Source organism: Mytilus galloprovincialis, chromosome 12 (assembly GCF_965363235.1).
Source record: "Mytilus galloprovincialis chromosome 12, xbMytGall1.hap1.1, whole genome shotgun sequence".
Classification (NCBI taxonomy): domain Eukaryota; kingdom Metazoa; phylum Mollusca; class Bivalvia; order Mytilida; family Mytilidae; genus Mytilus; species Mytilus galloprovincialis.
In genome coordinates this window covers 32,314,133-32,334,861 of record NC_134849.1, presented here as the reverse complement: position 1 = coordinate 32,334,861, position 20,729 = coordinate 32,314,133, and the positions used below count along the sequence as shown (strand labels likewise).

The 20,729-nt window shown below is 33.6% G+C and overlaps 1 protein-coding gene across 1 annotated transcript in view; it reads left to right on the top strand.

Moving 5' to 3' along the window:
* The first annotated feature begins 6,182 nt into the window (after positions 1 to 6,182).
* The window catches only part of LOC143055521 (von Willebrand factor D and EGF domain-containing protein-like), a 52,913-nt gene continuing 38,366 nt past the window's right edge, over positions 6,183 to 20,729 (top strand). The window contains exons 1-5 of the mRNA XM_076228682.1: positions 6,183 to 6,326; positions 11,127 to 11,585; positions 12,878 to 12,928; positions 18,953 to 19,203; positions 20,285 to 20,371. Coding sequence (XP_076084797.1) covers positions 6,269 to 6,326; positions 11,127 to 11,585; positions 12,878 to 12,928; positions 18,953 to 19,203; positions 20,285 to 20,371 — 906 coding nt within the window. The 5' untranslated portion in view covers positions 6,183 to 6,268. The remainder of the gene's footprint in view (positions 6,327 to 11,126; positions 11,586 to 12,877; positions 12,929 to 18,952; positions 19,204 to 20,284; positions 20,372 to 20,729) is intronic.

Here is a 20,729-nt window from a genome sequence, read left to right as displayed (position 1 = left end):
TGCATAAAATAAATAACAAAGAAAAATTTGTCAAAAATATATTCCCCAGAAAATTCTAGAGTGAACAACATGATCTCTGGGAAATTGATGTGTCGTATTTAAAAAAGTGTTACTGCTCCAACAAGAAACTTCACCGAAATCTGGTTGATACCTTGTGAGTTTTTAAAGGAGAGTCAATACGTATTCCGATAAAGAGATTTCGATATCTGACTTTATTTTTGATATAATGAATATTCGAAGCATCAAAGGCACAATGAATGCCACACAAGTGTAAACTTAATAACATTTGAGAATATATGATATATTCGACACTGAAGAAAATGACAATTGAAAAGAAGAAAAATTGCACAAGAGGACTCTGATGAGAAAGAGTTTAATATGATCCGAGGAAAAATTTGAAGAAAAGTAGTGAACACCAATCACTTAGCTGAAATTTATTTACTGTTTCGAATGACATACACTGTCCGTTGAAGACAAATTTCACATCAGAACAACAAAACCGAATATAACTAAGTTGGCATTCAGATTCAAACATCTCATGTATGTGTCAAAACTATAATGGTCAACGTTTTCAAAATATTTTTCAAATTTACAGTATAATGAAAGGATACCGGTATGTTTGGCTGATTCGCGTTATGTTTTGGTTTCTTTAACTTTTTCAAAATACTATGACTGTGCCCAAGACCTCATGAATTACCGGTTTATAAAAAGAAAACATCGCAACTGATTGATCACCAGACTTAGCTCAGAAGGGGTACACTTCCGTTTTTTCACAACATAATAAAAACCAGAGACCATTCTTTTGAAAGCTTTACATAGGGGGATAATGTGTTGTCATTTCCTTTCGTTCGTTTTATATCGGCATTTCATGTTGACAATGTTTATTGAATTAATTGAACTTGTACCATTTTTGGTGTAGATTTTTTGCAATGACACATTGTGAACGTCTTTTCTTTAAATCCGTTTCTCGAAAATATCACATACTTCTTACTTAGGTTGTCATATTGTTTTTTTATGCCCCACCTACGATAGTAGAGGGGCATTATGTGTTCTGGTCTGTGCCTCCGTTCGTCCGTTCGTTTGTTCGTCCATGGGTCCGTTCATCTTGTTTCAGGTTAAAGTTTTTGGTCAAGGTAGTTTTTGATGAAGTTGAAGTCCAATCAACTTGAAACATGTTCCCTATGATCTGATCTTTCTAATTTTAATGCCATATTAAAGTATTGACGCCAATTTCACGGTTCACTGAACACATAAAATGATAGTGCGAGTGGGGCATCCGTGTATTATGGACACATTCTTGTTTTACCATATTTTACTTGCATTTTGATTTAAAAAACTTTTCAAGAGTTTCTCGATTCATTGTTGGATGATTGACTTCCAGAGATAAATGTTTCACGCATATTCAGGTCGAGATAAGGTATAACATATTTCCCTTATAACGATAACGTATTCCGATCATACGACATAATTTAAGTGGTATTATATATATATGCATACATGCATAATACATGAAATAAGATGTTCTTTTTAACTTACGTGTTCGTCTTTAATTGTTGCAAAGTATACATTATAATGATTGCACACGTGTACCCAAATCATCTAATGAGTCCAACATTGAATATTAATAGATAAGCAGTCATTAAAGTTGTCAAGTGGATTATAAACATATCACTTTAAGAAAACAGTGATACAAAAATGCAAAAAAGTGTGCTTTGAGTCAATGAATTAATTCTATTGAAGTTAAAAAGCAATCCCAATACAATTGTATTGTTGTATGTTGAGAATTATTAGGAGACAAAATAAACACATCATCATCGTTTGTCAATACAATTTACTGTTGTTTGTAAGGACACTTGTATAATTTAGGTATCCAATACAATGATTGAAGGTCCAGTTCTTCATCTTTGGTTGAAAGTAAAAAGGAACATAAAACAGACCTATGATTATCCTGGTTTTCCTCTTTATTTATTGCCGTGAGGTAATATGTTGAGTTTTTTTTTAAAGTGAATTGGCAATACCCAATTTAAATATCAAGAAGTTTATGCAATGTGAGTTACACTCAAATACGATGTTGTTTGTGGTTTCATCTGCGGAGGCAACAACATATTTTGCATAGAGGTAGGACACGTGTTAATCAACATTTGAGTTTTTATAAGATTGATGACGCATAGGTAATAGTGAGAGATATTAGCAAGCAAAATCGAGGGAATTGTGCAAATGATGATACAAGCATGAAAATAACTACAAAGCATCATTTTTATATACTTTTTAAGAATTAACTGCTGGCCATTAAAAAAATTATTTTTTTCAAGATGGCCACGGCCATTTTCTAAAATGGCTGTTTTCTTTAGTTTGAAAATACTGATTTTTCTGGAAAACTTTTCTTTGAACTTCTTTTTAGTAAAAAACAATTACCAGGTTCGTTGGATACATTCCTTACATCACATATTTATTAAAAATGAATATCCAGTATTTGCGCATGCTCTAAAATGTAACAAAATTCTTTGCATTTGAACTATTTACCATATATTTAGTGTTTTTGGATTTCTAATAATATTATAAATTGGTTTAATAAAATTTTTCAAGGTTATGATACACATGTGTTTAACACTTTTGCGCATGTGCAAACTATTTATGGACATCAAGAGCGATTTGTATGCACTACTAGGCAATTCTCAGTTATTCGATGGTTAAGGCAAAAATGTGGTTAATCCCGTAAAAACATCAATTGTAACTGCACATCACCCACTTTTTGAAATTCAGTGGGAATGGCCTGATTTGTACGAGAAAGATAAGTGTATCGTCATGTTTGGTGAATTGCACATTGAAATGACTTGTTATAAAACTCTGGGTGATATATTTCGTGATAGGGGATGGACATGTTGTCTTACTGAAGCCAATATTGCAACACCAAGAACGGCAGATTCTTTTTAATTATGTTCAAATGTATCTAGAACTAGGCAGGCCCATCAGACAACCGCATGTAGTTTGCTTGAATTGATAATTTCAGATTATGAAAGCTAAACTCAGAATATATAATTATGTCATGACTCTGTGGCGTTCAGTGATTTAAAAGACTAGTGTAAGGAAATAGAGTCATCTCGACCACAGTTTAATTACTGGCGTTCAATTATAAATTAAGAACTTCTTTTAATTTTGGTATTATGCTCATTTCATGAGTGAGATTTCTTACTTTTCAAACAGTCCATATAAAGCATGAAAGCGTATTGTTTTAGGTCTTGATCGTGTGAATTATGCTCGATCGTTACCGAACCGTCTCCGAGATATGACTTCCCTTCCCGAACATCACCCACAGGTGGCGATGGAATTTGAAAGTGATAATTTCACTGTACGTAAGACCAGCAAATTTCTTTCTTATTACACAATTAATCAGGCACAAAAACAGAATAATGCAATTGTGAAGGGCGATGTTGGTGCCATAGGATTAACCAAAGATCACTTTTAGACAAATGGATGGTAGCTGGACCAGGCGTCAGTATAATAGAATATGAATAGTCTAGTGGTTTGGGTCATTCTACAAAAGACAAACGACATAATTAAGGCTCTACGAAAACACTAAAAGATGTCTTTAAACAGCTTTAAAGGATTTGTAAAGTGATGAACGAGTCTGGAAATTCATTTCTAGAAGAGTCGTCATATTTATAAAACAAAAACTCCATTTGGGAAATTGTTGATTCGGAAACAGATAAGATATTGATCAAAACAATACGAAGATCTTTTGAAGTAAATGCAAAACGTCTTTGTCAAAAACAAAGCTAGAGAACCTTTAAAGTGATTGCGACATCTTTTATAGACTTTTAATTTCTTGTCACAGTAGACAGTTTTACTTGGAATATTTTTTATCCATAAAAACTAAACTGCTCCTCCGTCTTTATCTCAGGATGTCACTTGAAATAGTGGTATTAAATCGCTGCAAATGGGTTTACTTGAAACATTCTGCGATTTGCTGATCCAAATTCGGACGCATTCATCGTTGGTGGGGTAGCAATGGTTAATTCCAGGTCACAAAGTTGGGCAAAAGTATTTGATGATTATACTAATGATGCCTAAATACTGCCTTATATAAAATCTTGCATCGATAAATATTCAAAAGTAGACATTGTATTTGATGTTTAATAAAGGTTCTTGTGGCAGATGGAAAGGTGTTGGTTCTGGTAGAACACCAAGGGTTTGTAGTAGTTTTCTCTGTTAAGATGACAACGAAACGAAATTGTTCAAGCTTCTTGCTGACAAAATTGCTTCTTGAGAGACTAATACAAATGTGTATGTTACTCATGGTGAAAATATTCTTTGCAATTTCAATAGAGATACTTCCTATCTATCCCCTTGTAATCATGAAGAAGCAGATACACGAATGTTTGTCCATGTTCGGCATGATTATGAAAGATGTTGTAAAATGTTATTTACGTACAAAAATGTAGTACTGACACAGATGTAATAGTATCAATAATTGCAGGAATCGGAAAATTAGGTAGAACAAATTGTGGATAGGTTATGGAAGGAAAAACGAATTTTGATGGCTTTCTGTACGTGACATATTAAATGCGTTTGGTCCTTGTGTAGCTGCTCTTACTTTCGTCCATGCATTTAGTGGATGTGGCACGTTGTCGAATTGTCGTGAGAAAGGGAAGAGGTCAGCTTGGCTAACAATGGAAGTTTTTCCAGATGTAAAGGACGTTTAGTTTGGCTTAAGTATAAAGCGAGGCACGATGAGAATTGTTTGCCAGGAGGCAGCGGCATTGTGATGCAATTCCGCCTACAAGAGGTTCTTTTCCAGAGCACATCAAAAGGGAAGTATGTCAAGGAGGAGTTGTTTGGGCTCAGCCTGATTCATGTATTCGACAGGTAGATGTACCAAGTCATAAACATTGGGATTGAATGAAAGAAAGAATCAATGACATTTGGAAACCAAAATGGACTTCTTTGACTGCCGTTGCATCCCCGTGTCAGGAAACTTTGAAATGCAGAGGCAAAAATCCAGCTGTGTTGGTATAACTGTAGATGCTGCCGTTCTGGCCTTACTTGTACGGGTTGTTGTATAGGCAACTATCAGATAATTATAAGATAAGCAACCTGTCTTTCTAACCAAACAAGGCATTTAAACTTAACAAAGAGTGTTATCACTTGTTAAGTTGATGGAAATTATAAAAATATTTTCTACGTATCTGTCGCTATTTTTTAACCGGATGTCACTATTTTTTTCATTTATGTGTTGTTTTGTCGTACTTAGGAACTGCTTTTAACGTTTTATCATAACTTACATTGGATTTTACATATAACACATCTTTCAAGGATTTACATCCTTTGTGAAGTTGCTTGAAAGTATAAAAATTGAAATTTTTGACTTTTTTGCTGGCATTTTGAAACCGGAAGTCACCTTTAGTTTCATTAATGTGTTTTCTAGTTGTAATTTAGGAACTGTCATTTACTGGCCAGCAGCGGATTTTTTTAAGTATAATTTAGTCAACCTTTATACCAAATTTCATGCTTGTATCACGATTTGCACAATTATGTCCATAATATCTCCCACTATAAGACCCAGTCAGTTTTTAATTCTGATTGTATTAACGACCCCATGGTCACAGCCTAATCTAAGGCCAACTATGCCTGAATTATTTTAAACCTCAATATTTTTTTTTAATTCTGTATTTGAGTATTGTATAACAAGAATCGTATTAGTACCGATGTACTGTCTACTGCTGCGACAATATTTGGGTCCAATAGTTCGTTAACTGTGATAACGACCGTAGGTTATGTCGGGAACACTTTTGTTGATTTAACTTCCGCAAGAACGCTTAAAGCAAAGCATTTTCAAGCAAGGGACGTATCAATGCATGGAAACTAAGAGGTTAAAACATGTCATTCAAATTTACTTTTTTTCTTAAATCCATGTTGACGATACATGCATCAAATTAAAGTAAAGTTATTTACAAAACATACAATAATTTTCGGAATATTCATGTTAAAAGTACGATTAAATATCAAGCTAGGCTTATACGTTTGTACAAACGTACAACTGAGTTTTTGATTAAACAAATCTGTTCTTGAGTGTAAGACTTGAAATCACTGTTCTCAAAAATAATAGATACCATTGTTCACCTTTTGACTTTTATAGACAAGTATAGTCTAGACAATCATTCTTGACGACGATCCCTCTAAAAGGTCATCAATCTGATATAACTTTAAGATTACTAGATGATTTTGATATTCTCTGAGTATCTACTAGTAGGAACATAAGGCACACATTATGAAGCGTTTCAAAGGAACTTGTAAAAAGAGTTTGATTGTCTTACTATTCAGTTTAGGTAAGTGCTCTATCAAATACGAGTTAAGTTTGATTTCATTAATAGGAAAAGATTGTGCAACCTTTGACAAAATGACAAATTTTCCAAAGATTTACAACAAAGTTAACATATGGTTGTCGTTTGTTTATGTTTTACATATTTGTGTTTCGTTCATTTTTTTTTATATAAATAAGGCCGTTAATTTTCTCGTTTCAATTGTTCTACCGAGGACTTTTATAGCTGACTATGCGGTATGTGCTGTGTTCATTGTTGAAGGCCGTACGGTGACCTATAGTTGTTAATGCCTGTGTCATTTTGGTCTCTTGTGGACAGTTGTCTCATTGGCAATTTTTGTATAAACAATCATCAACAAAAAAGGAGATATCCAAAATGTATCCAGTATTATTATCAAGCAAATTAAAACTTAAAAAATTAGAACAGGTGGTGCATGTGGTGTTTGCCAAAAGATCTACGGGGATGTCAGGTATATTGGTCCACTTGTTCATTGATATGAATACTTGTATCACAGATGTGTTTGTTAAAAAATCGCATAGAAACGACTCCACGAGCAAACATGTCGAAGGATTTAACCTTTACTTGCGACAGGTTTTATCATGGTTATGGTTTGTTGGAATAGGACAGTCTAGTTAACCATGTTAACATGAAAACAGCCTTTTACTATGACATTTTTCATCACTGCCGATAAAGTAACGTGTTGGCTTTTCAAAGCACCAAGGGATTGAGGTTTACATTAAAACTGTCATGCATGCACAAAACTTTTAATTTGATCATATCTCTTTTGAAATGAACGTTTGACCTTAAGTGCACCTTAAGTTTAAAGGCGATCATGAATGCTGTGTAACGATTTACTTGATATTTCAGAATAATTTACTTCATGTAATATTCACAAAGGTACCAGGTTTATAATTTGATAAGCTAGACATATGACTCATCAATGACACTCAGATAAAAAAAAATTAGACAGCTAAACAAGTATAAAGTCGAAGAGCACTATAAAATTGAAAATTAAATTATAGAATGTATTAAAGAAACAACAGCCCAATCAAAAAGTAGAACACATCGCAAGATTACCAATGAGGATTCAACATAGAGAGAACATTCCGCATACACAAGCGTCTTTAGCTGGTCCCTTACCAAAAATGTGCACTATTTCAGCGAAAATGGACATCACGCGAAACATAGGAATGAATAGAAACAAATTTGAAATACAACATTTACAAACACCTAAGGCTTCTCACTAGATTTATATTATCTAACTTAAAAAAAAAGCAAATTTGCTTGTTTAAAAAGAAATGCAAATTTGTGCTTTAGGTCAGTAAAGTGTGGTTTTGCACAGGTTATGGCGGCACTAATATGTGGGTTTTGGTGAAGAGACTCTTATAGAGTGTTATTTAACAGTTAAATTAGGTTAAAAGTATCATAAAAATTGAAGTAACGGAATAATGTCAAACTCCATGAACAATCCAAAACGGAAATCCCCTTATCAAATGGCAATTTCAAAAGGTCAAACGATAGAATACAACTGTCATTTATAGATACTAAAAAAACGTAAGCCTAACATTAAAAAGAAAATACTTTCATCACTTCGAGCGTCAAACACTATGATAATTTTGTTATATATATATCAACTTATTTAATATACAATATATAGAAAATCTCATATTTATTAATATCAGGAGGAAGCAAACGACAATTGAAGACAACATAATGATCAAATAAACAAATAAAGTTCTGACACAAGTAATTAAGCAACCCTGAATGCATGGTTCTTAACATTGCACCCACAAACGCTTTCAAGAAAGTGTTGTTTAATGAAATACGTATCCCTATATTTTGGGGACAATTTTCGGTTCCTGTAATACAGATAAGAATAAAATCAATGTAAAGATCTGATTACGTATGTAGGGTACCTTGTTAAAAGTTCACATGGATTAAAATGTCACAATATGTCTGCATTCAATACACCTACTTTATAAACTTTGAAAGTAGACCAAATATAAGAGAAACATTTGAGATAAGAAAACGATTGGCAACATCAGGGTTTGGTCACATTATTAAAAGAAGAAAATACAAAATGGGCTGAAATTATTTTTACGTGTAACATCTAAAATTGGTATGACTTATCCTCTTTTCGTATTCAGCACGTCAATTTGTTTTCCATTTGCCCAACTTGGCGAATTTTTAGACTGATATAACATCTAATATCATATGAAAATGATATCTTCCATTCTAGGTACAACAAAAAAGGAAAAGCGTTTAAATTATTCAATATCTGAAGACAATAAAATATTAAAAAATAACAATAATAACACCTATTTAAGAATCTGGTATAACAAAATATCACATTTATTTATCAGTTTTTGTTAGATTGTATTTGTTGTGGCTCAAATTAGCTTTTTGAATGTAAAAATTATCGGAACCACATTTTTCCATGATTAAAATTAAAATGATAGAGCTTTTGGACTTCTGTTTAAAAATAGTGATGTTTTATTGGTAGACTTCTTATTTCGGAATATTCATAATCTAAGGAATTTGAAATGATCGACAGAGTTAAAATAATTGTGTCACTCAGGTCAATTGTATTAAGCTGCTTATAAAAAATAATCATTTCCTGGATCTTAGATAAGTACGAACACAAAGCAACCGGAAAGTACTTTGAGTATAAAATAAAACAATTGTTATTGACTTGTATGTATTTATTTTCTGTTGAAACATAAAATATGAACTTACTATAATCTTATGATTATTAAGTGTCCTCTTTAGAAAAAGTAATATTGTTTTCAGTCTATCCGATTTTAATTGGTAGCTTCTAAAAAGTAAGAAGTTTATCGTTGTCGTAGTAATTATTTTGTATAAAAAGTGAATATAACAACAGTTAAATATTACCAAGTTAACGTTTAATTCTTATTTTATCTCATATTTAAATATTGATTTCTTTAAAAAATTGTCTTGAACTTTAGTGAGAGCCCGTGAAATCTTTCATGTTTCACTAATGACAATGTTAAATGAAATGAATGGCAAAATATAAGGCATCATTTTAATGTTTTAAAAAATATTGGCAGTTTATATAGAATTGATCTTATTTACAAGACTGTGCACTATTTTATGGCAATCAATTACAACAATGTACAATGTTCCATCTGCTTACAAGTTAAATATGGTGCTGCTTTTCATTTTTTTCATCGGCATCAACATTTATAATTTGAATTGTGAAAATATCAAAAGTAAAAAAACTATGCGGTTTACCCATGTAAACACGTAATAATTTTCGAAATGCGTAGGTAGACATGTAATGTCAAGGCTTCAAAAGGAGTAGTGGCCTCGGTTGCCGAGTGGTCTAAGTAGTTACTACTGTAATCACTAGCCAATCAATACTGATGTTGGGAGCTCGAACTCCGCTCGTGCGTTTGCACTCGACTTCAATCTTAATTGAATAGAATTGTCACTTTTCCTATCAAAGGTCTGTAGTTTTCTCCGGATACTCGGCTTCATCCACCAATAAGAACTGGCAGCCACGAAATAGCCCAAAATACAGATCTTAAAGTGACGTTAAAACACCAAAAAATCTAAATCAAAAATCAAAAAGAGTATCTTTTCTGACATGTATCGGTATTTGCAGCCCTCAACCCAATTTCTCTTGGCACACATGTTGTCACGCTACAGCATATAAAAATCTGTGAAATACGCGAAATGCAATGTTGTAATCTGCCTCTAAAAATGGTGAAACGTCACATAACGTTTATATGTCACAATCAGCCTACATTAGCTAACGCTCATAAACAACAAGCGTTTTGGTTTTTAAATGCACCAATGCATTTGGGAACATTTTGGAAACTTTAATATAAATAACATTATATAAACATTTGGTATACATTATTCAAACTTATCTTATTCATTTCATACCGTGTATCATTCAGGTATTTTAAAACATTGTCGTTAGCAATTGGCAGTAGACAATAGGAGCAATTGTGGCTCTAAATTTATATAAAAATGCTCTCAAAATTAATAATCTTTTAAAAAGAAATCAGGATTTTAGAAAAATGGCATTGTTTGCAGTATATTTATCTTTAAAGTTTTTGTAGAACTCAGCCGTGACTTTGAATAAAACTGGTACAATTCTTTTTTCATACGTAATAAAACAATGTGTCATTTGGAAAAAAGAGGGGTTCATGAAGTAGTTGTCAAGTTCAATCAGTCTGAATAAGAACAATCAGTTCACAAATACATCTTTCCCCGATATGTTAATTTGACGTCTCTCAAAATAACATGTTTACGTTAGCAACGTATGATCTCCCTTATATCCTTTGCCTACATAAACATGTATGCGTGTATTTATGAATCCCTGGCATTGATTTTTAGATTGCGTGTGGTCAAAGGAGAAAAAATCCAAAAAGCACTACAGAAAAGCAATGATACTTTTTTGTGAAAAGAAATATTTCAGGCTTGTATAGGCGTATTCAGTAGTAAAATAAATACTCTATTTAACTGGATTCTAAATATCCTAACCCTCTTGCTGCCAGTTGGTTTTTAAGGTTGTATTTCGTGTGACAGAAAATACGACAGTTCGATGTCATTCGATATATGACCATTAAATTTGGAACCAATTGATGAAACGTATAACCATGTTTGATCTTTAGTCTTTCATTTGAAAAAGATACAGAACTGCGCAGAAGCTTGCATAAATCAAAACATGGACATATGTGTCCCTCTGTCACATTCGGTGTTGACAAATGTGTCCCTCCGGCAGCAAGAGGGATTAACTTAAATGAACATTTCTCAAACATTAGTTTCCTTCTTTAGTTTGTGTACTGATAACAACACCAATAGCATCAGCAGCTCCATGTCCATTCCCTTCACAAAATGTATGTAAGAATGCTCGAATTCTTGATGAACCACATCGAAGCACAAAATTTACTGCCTCAAATACTTCTCGTCTGCTTTGTGATAGTGGGATGCCTGATGGTTGGTATCGATTTAAGTCCAATGGAATTGACGTTGCCATGCCGACAACGTGCATTGAAACAGACCATTGTGGAACCATCACACCAATATGGTTTAAGGGAATTCTCCCATCGACTCAGCAGGGAGCTGTAGAAGGAAAAGGATGCATCAACCGTGGGAAGGAGGACTATTTGCTTTTTGCATATGGAGGAACCAAATGTTGCCATGAAGAATTGCAGATATGTGCGAAAAACTGTAACGGATTTTATGTATACAGATTAACCAGAAGCCCCGGATGTTCAATATCATATTGTGCAGGTAACTTGTCAAGTAACCAAAGATTTTAAGAAAAAAAGAGAAGAAACAAAGAGAAAAGTTGAATTAGATAAATAACAAACATTTCAAATATTGATGAAAACATAAATAAAAAGTCATGTATTACCAAAACACCGAACAAGTTAAATTTAAAACCAGGATACTCTATAAAACGTAACAAAACTTAACCAACGGATCGAATGAAAAAGAATAGACATTTTCAAATTTTCTAAGTGCAACTTTCTATTTCCAGTTGATGCAATCACTTCGTCAATAATCATAAATTTGTTTATGATGACAATCATTTGGCTGCTTTTTATTTCGCATTGACAATCGGGGTAAAACCTACGAAAACGCATTCTAAATCTTGCTAAGGTAAAGAATATCTTCACATCTTTATGGGTTATGATTCTAAAATAAATAACCTAATAAAATGAATAATAGGTTTAACGATAGAGCTACCATGGTTAGAAATCCCCGTTTTAGATTACTAGATAAATCTTCCTCTGAAACTATGCTGCAAATCTGCTTATAGGTCCATATGTTTGCCAAACGGGAATTTCATACTATTGGACTTCATTTGAAATAATTTTGAAATCATTTTCCATGGATATAATAACCAGCAGACATGCACAACTACAACAGATAAACGGATTTTAAATTTGAATACTTCTTTTTTTCTATAGAATGAAATTCAAAACAGTGTGGCTGTGGCCATTGATTGACACATTAAATTCATCCATTGACTGGGACAATTTACGTGAACGTTTGTCTATAACGACCACTGTTAACGACGTACCTACGATAGACATTTAAACTGTGGGGTCACCAAAGGTTTCTTAACGCCTTTAATCATAAAATAATTCGAAAAATTCATCAGGAATAACCTTTATCATGTTTATGTTTTGATTTATATAATTGGTATAAATCAAACATCGTGTTATTTCTGATTAATTTTTCGAATTACTTTATTAAGGTGTTGAGAACCTTTGGAGACCCCATATTTTAAGTGTCTTTAAAAAGTACATAGTGAGCAATGGTCGTTACATACAAACGTTCACCTAAATTGTCTCAGTCAATGGATGAATTTAATGTGTCAATCAATGGCCACAGCCACACTGTTTTGAATTTCATTCTAAATTCAGATATGATTGGGTTCATTTATTTTTGCAATTTTGGTATGTGTAATTATTCAATCTGAAATTATTAAATTCTGTTGAATGTAAACGTATCAAATTGATTGCGAGCGTAACATGGCTTTATCCAATTTGACAACATTTGTTCAAACATTCCAGGGAACCAAACTGCTTGTGCATACGGGAAAATTGGACAAAACTGTGCGTTTGGTGAGTATATTGTAAATGTTTCAAATTATTTAACGTTAAATTGTTTATGATCATTTGATTTCCTTGCTGTAAATTGGAAGGTTGTTGAACCAAGCCAATGATCTAATGAATTGGTTGTTGCTGTATAACTATATTTCACCTTTAATCAATCCAATAAAGCACACTTATAAATTATTAGTGTATAAACAGGTATATATTAGACCGTTGGTTTTCCCGTTTGAATGGTTTTACACTAGTAATTTTGGGGCCCTTTATAGCTTGTTGTTCGGTGTGAGCCAAGGCTCCGTGTTGAAGGCCGTACTTTAACCTATAATGGTTTACTTTTTAAATTGTTATTTGTATGGAGAGTTGTCTCATTGGCACTCACACCACATCTTCCTATATCTATATATTGTAAAGTTAAAATCGCTACGCATCCAGAGCTGATCTTACACGTGTTTTAAGGTCTTTATGGCTTAACGCTCGTAGATATACGTTACAGTCAAATATATGTCCAGTCTCGAATTCCCGCACATTCCTCAAATATGTGTTTCATGAGATCGTGTAACCAAACTATTTAGTCCTTTTTTTTCATTACAAACATGTGTTCGTTTGCATATTTTTTACACGACAGGCGCCGCATGTTACGAAAAATATGCTAACTCTTTCGGAACACATGAGATCACACCAGTTTTTGGTTGAGATCGTGTGTCTTAGTCTTTAGTTTTCTGAGTTTTTTTCGTGTAGTGTTGTTTGTCTATTGGTCCTTTTCTTTTTTAACCATAGTGTTGTCAGTTTATTTTCGACATATAAAGTTGGATTACACTTTGATATCTTCCGCCTCTCATTTAGTGTAACATGACGTTACTCTTCCTTGTGCCAGTAGGATTCATTTAAGATACAATTGACCATTCGGTTTTTATTTGACAAACATAAACAAGAAACATGAACTGAAATGAAAAGTAATTCAATACAATCGATAACATTGAATTAAGGAGTTATTGGAATGTAATCAATGAAATTTGATAAACAAATTAATTGTAATATAATCATATTAAACTTCATTCTAAAAAATGTCAAAGTAATTGGTCCTTTCCTTGTCCAGGAGTACAACCTTCCGGGCTTTGTCATAAAAAATTGTAAAAAGAAACTTGATAAGCATGGTTATTTCTAAACAAATTGTTAATCTCGCATGTTCTCTCAACAATTCTGCAGGGAAAAAGGAGAATGTGCTAAAGAGACATAAAACGGTCGCAGATTTACACAATATATTTTTCAATTATGATTGGGTAACGTCTATTTCTAATATTAGTTCCTCAAGTTTGTCTGTTTAAACTTTAAAGCAATGAACTACGTATTAAAAGGTGGTCAACGATATTTTTTTGAAATCCATCTTACTTCTTTTAAGAGGAACATCCATTACTCATTGGTTATAAAACTATAAAACAGACATTTAGTAGAGCAACATTTGATAATTTCTCATGATTCTGCTAATCTCACTACAAATTAGGTGTTCGAAATAGAACTAAAAAGCAACAACACTTGGCCAGCACCTCAAAAGGAAAAGAACAAACATGTTTGGTTTCATTCAATTCATTGGTTCTCTAAAAGAAGAAATTTGAATGTGTGTTTCATAGGGTCCTATGTTAAACTTAGTCCCCCCCTTGGCGGCCATCTTGGATGATGAATTGGTTACAAAGTAACAATACTTGGTCAGCACCTCATAAGGAACATTCATGCTATGTTTGGTTTTATTCCATTCAGTGGTTCTCTAAAAGAATAGTTATCAAAAGTACCAGGATTATAATTTTATACGCCAGACGCGCGTTTCGTCTACATAAGACTCATCAGTGACGCTCAGATCAAAATAATTAAAAAGCCAAACAAATACAAAGTTGAAGAGCATTGAGGACCCAAAATTCCAAAAAGTTGTGCCAAATACGGCTAAGGTAATCTACTCCTGGGGTAAGAAAATCCTTAGTTTTTCGAATAATTCAAAGTTTTGTAAACAGAAAATTTATAAAAATGACCATATAATTGATATTCATGTCAACACCGAAGTGTTGACTACTGGGCTGGTGATACCCTCGGGGACGAAACGTCCACCAGCAGTGGCATCCACCCAGTGGTGTAAATAGTTATCAAAAGTACCAGGATTATAATTTTATACGCCAGACGCGCGTTTCGTCTACATAAGACTCATCAGTGACGCTCAGATCAAAATAATTAAAAAGCCAAACAAATACAAAGTTGAAGAGCATTGAGGACCCAAAATTCCAAAAAGTTGTGCCAAATACGGCTAAGGTAATCTACTCCTGGGGTAAGAAAATCCTTAGTTTTTCGAATAATTCAAAGTTTTGTAAACAGAAAATTTATAAAAATGACCATATAATTGATATTCATGTCAACACCGAAGTGTTGACTACTGGGCTGGTGATACCCTCGGGGACGAAACGTCCACCAGCAGTGGCATCCACCCAGTGGTGTAAATAGTTATCAAAAGTACCAGGATTATAATTTTATACGCCAGACGCGCGTTTCGTCTACATAAGACTCATCAGTGACGCTCAGATCAAAATAATTAAAAAGCCAAACAAATACAAAGTTGAAGAGCATTGAGGACCCAAAATTCCAAAAAGTTGTGCCAAATACGGCTAAGGTAATCTACTCCTGGGGTAAGAAAATCCTTAGTTTTTCGAATAATTCAAAGTTTTGTAAACAGAAAATTTATAAAAATGACCATATAATTGATATTCATGTCAACACCGAAGTGTTGACTACTGGGCTGGTGATACCCTCGGGGACGAAACGTCCACCAGCAGTGGCATCCACCCAGTGGTGTAAATAGTTATCAAAAGTACCAGGATTATAATTTTATACGCCAGACGCGCGTTTCGTCTACATAAGACTCATCAGTGACGCTCAGATCAAAATAATTAAAAAGCCAAACAAATACAAAGTTGAAGAGCATTGAGGACCCAAAATTCCAAAAAGTTGTGCCAAATACGGCTAAGGTAATCTACTCCTGGGGTAAGAAAATCCTTAGTTTTTCGAATAATTCAAAGTTTTGTAAACAGAAAATTTATAAAAATGACCATATAATTGATATTCATGTCAACACCGAAGTGTTGACTACTGGGCTGGTGATACCCTCGGGGACGAAACGTCCACCAGCAGTGGCATCCACCCAGTGGTGTAAATAGTTATCAAAAGTACCAGGATTATAATTTTATACGCCAGACGCGCGTTTCGTCTACATAAGACTCATCAGTGACGCTCAGATCAAAATAATTAAAAAGCCAAACAAATACAAAGTTGAAGAGCATTGAGGACCCAAAATTCCAAAAAGTTGTGCCAAATACGGCTAAGGTAATCTACTCCTGGGGTAAGAAAATCCTTAGTTTTTCGAATAATTCAAAGTTTTGTAAACAGAAAATTTATAAAAATGACCATATAATTGATATTCATGTCAACACCGAAGTGTTGACTACTGGGCTGGTGATACCCTCGGGGACGAAACGTCCACCAGCAGTGGCATCCACCCAGTGGTGTAAATAGTTATCAAAAGTACCAGGATTATAATTTTATACGCCAGACGCGCGTTTCGTCTACATAAGACTCATCAGTGACGCTCAGATCAAAATAATTAAAAAGCCAAACAAATACAAAGTTGAAGAGCATTGAGGACCCAAAATTCCAAAAAGTTGTGCCAAATACGGCTAAGGTAATCTACTCCTGGGGTAAGAAAATCCTTAGTTTTTCGAATAATTCAAAGTTTTGTAAACAGAAAATTTATAAAAATGACCATATAATTGATATTCATGTCAACACCGAAGTGTTGACTACTGGGCTGGTGATACCCTCGGGGACGAAACGTCCACCAGCAGTGGCATCCACCCAGTGGTGTAAATAGTTATCAAAAGTACCAGGATTATAATTTTATACGCCAGACGCGCGTTTCGTCTACATAAGACTCATCAGTGACGCTCAGATCAAAATAATTAAAAAGCCAAACAAATACAAAGTTGAAGAGCATTGAGGACCCAAAATTCCAAAAAGTTGTGCCAAATACGGCTAAGGTAATCTACTCCTGGGGTAAGAAAATCCTTAGTTTTTCGAATAATTCAAAGTTTTGTAAACAGAAAATTTATAAAAATGACCATATAATTGATATTCATGTCAACACCGAAGTGTTGACTACTGGGCTGGTGATACCCTCGGGGACGAAACGTCCACCAGCAGTGGCATCCACCCAGTGGTGTAAATAGTTATCAAAAGTACCAGGATTATAATTTTATACGCCAGACGCGCGTTTCGTCTACATAAGACTCATCAGTGACGCTCAGATCAAAATAATTAAAAAGCCAAACAAATACAAAGTTGAAGAGCATTGAGGACCCATTTGTATGAAATTCCTGTAAGGTCCTATGTTAAACAAAGTTCCCCGCTGGCGGCCATCTAGGATGATGGATCGGCTACAAAGTAACAACACTTGGTCAGCACCTCATAAGAAACATTCATGCTTTGTTTGGTTTCATTCCATTCAGTGGTTCTCTAAAGGAAGTCATTTGTATGCATTTCCCATAGGGTACTTTGTTGAACTAAGTCCCCCGCTGGCGGCAATCTTGGATGATGGATCGGCTACAAAGTAAAAACACTTGGTCAGCACCTCATAAGGAACTTTCACGCTATGTTTGGTTTAATTCCATTCAGTGGTTCTCTAGAAGAAGTTCAAAATGTAAAAAGTTAACGACGACGACGGACGACGGACGCCATGTGATGAGAAAAGCTCACCTTGCCTATCGGGTCAGGTGAGCCAAAAAGGGTAGATGCAAGATTTTTTTTAAAAAGTAGGCAGTTAAATTGCAAAAAAGAATATACCGGGAAAAGATTAAAACGATTCTATGCATATGTTTGTTTAAATTGTGAGACACATGTGATTTGTGTGTTTTGTCGATCAATGTTCGGTGGGGCGTACATCCCTTGCTCTGCCATTAGGTATCAGGATTTTAATATTTTTGAATAATGATTTTTAAGCTCTGAATTGTCTACTTAGTGATTATACTAAATCAACAGAAAAGGTTTCAAACATATTATATAGATGTTGATTTGATAACGATTGTTTATTGTTTTTTTTACCGCCACTTTTAAGCACCGCTTTTAGACTATTTTGTGTCTGACAGCTTTTATTGGTGGAAGAAGTCAGAGTACCCGGAGAAAACCACCGACTTTCGATAGTCAATAAAGATAAGATTCGAATGCACCCGCATGAGTGGGGTTCGAACTCACAACCTCAGTGTTGACAGGCTAGTGATTAAATAGTAACTACTTGGAGCAATTGGTCATCGATACACCTCTATATTATGAGGATAAACATATATGTTAAAAGAGATATGAAGACAATGCCCCAAAAATTTCCCTTTTATTTTCTATTGATCAACAATTTCTATTGCAACTTGGCAATTTTGTTCGGCCAAAACCGTCTAAGGTGTCTCAAAGAGTAAAATAAATAATAAAATACCAAAAAGTAAAATGAATAGCAAAAATAAAAAACTTTGAGGAAAATTCAAAACAGAAAGCCCCTAGTCAACTGTCATATTCATGACTTCGTACGGGCGCTTTCTAATGTAGAAAAAGGTCGATTTAACCTGGTTTTATAGCTAGCTAACCTTTTCACAGTCATATAAAAATCCACTATATCTACACAATGTGTGAACAAGACAAACAGACAGATCTAATATACGAAAATCTCAAATATTCAAGTTAACAACCATAACATACTATCGTTATATGTGTTTGAAATGAATTGTTGTAAAGAATAAAAAAAAATGAAATGCTAAGAAAGAAAATTGGATCTGACATTAATTGCGTTATTTATGACTTTTTGTATAAAACATAGAGATTGACAACTTTGAGAATGATAATAAGGGGTTTGTAAATGTTTATGCAGTCATTTTTTTCCCGTTCAGAATTTGAACTAAAAACATAAGGGGTCGTGGTCTAAATATTATTATTCTAGAAAACGAATTGTGCTTTTAATTTCAGACCTGTACCCAAAAATGACAAGTCAGCCTGTTTTAGAAACCCCAAAATGTGAGAATGGTAACCTACAATTTAGATGTCTAATACCATTTGATTCTCAAGATAACAAAGCCAACTTTAATGTCACCTGGATGGTTGACGGAAAGCCTATAATTGATTTTCGAACACACCAGCCAATTATTCAAACCCTTACAAATGGACAAAGGATTGCAACTTTGAATGCCTATAAACTTGCGAGAAATATGGGGAAAAGGGTAAATAAACGAGTTATTATTAAGATTTCAATAGTACATGCAAATAATGTTTTAAGACGCATTTTCGTACACGATATAAGACTGATATCTTCGAAGAAATTCCATTTTAAAGTGTCTAAAATTTTTGACAAATATCATTAATGGCTGTTTAAATACATGTTTAATGCAAGAGGAACAAAAACGTAGTAATTATATCACAATAATTTAATACATGTCATATTTTATAGTCTTCAGCATTTGTGTTGTAAAAACTTTTGCAAATGAGAAATACCGTTATATGATATTTACATTTCCAAAACAAGAAAATGTGGTGTGTATGTCCTTAGATATCTATCCGTAGAACATCAAGGTCATAGGATGCAATAAATTTTTTGATATCTTACGGCCTTTAATAATAAGACAAATCTATATATTAAGCTATACCAAATAGAAAAATATAATTGGCCCTGGGATGACAAAATTTGATTCATAACAAAAGAGAAAGCAAAGACAACATCTATACCAATCATACAAATCTGATTGAAAGTGTTTGACCAATTAGATCTGTAGGTCAAAACAAAAAAACAAAACGTTTCAGTCTATGACTGACAACTGATACTTTACGATAGTTAAAAGCCTACTTTAAACTTATCAATAACACATGTTTTCCGAATAAAACCAAACATAGGACTGAAGTATGAACTAACGCACATTATAGAAAAGGGATCATCATACTGCATACAAGATGGTAAAATATACACATAGAATGAATTGTTTTTATACAAAACGTAAATAATGATAATGAGCATGTCGATATGTGTAGTGCAATTTTTGGCTATCAAAAATCCATGAGAAGAGTACGAAATGTACTGAGTCAAATATATTGCCTAAATATTGAAGCATGACATAATTAATTGTATTTTGCACATGAATACTCAGTTGAATGATAAGTATCTGTTCAAAATTGAAACAGTTAAAAAATAACATATTTTCTTGAGGTACTCATTTGGTCTTTTAGTAAAACTTAACCATTGCATATGATGTATATGGTTCTAATAAAATCTCTATAATCATGTACTGATTGGAGTTTTTTCCTATACAGCTACAGTGTAGTGTTAGATCCTACTATTTGCCTATGAATGTCAACAGTGGAGCTTTAGCTAGTCATGGTATTTTCACAGGAATAAGTGTAAGTGTATTATATAGCAGTTGTAACAATAATTATATAAATATTTTATTGCGTAAACCCCTGAGGGTTTAACAGTATATATTGGACGATATATGTAGTCTTTCGGAACACCGGATGTTATTCGGAATACATCTGTCCTTTCTATTGCCACCTTTCATATACATGCGCAATAGCTTATCAATTGACCTGTTGAATAAGCATTAGCATCAGGAGTTGCTATAGAGATGCAAAATTTATCATGACACAAGCTATCTTAATGAGCATTTGAATACTTCCTTGTACGCAATTGCAAGCTGCTAATATTTACCTTACATATATCCGTAATAATTATTTTAATTAGAGTCAAACGTTGAAACCT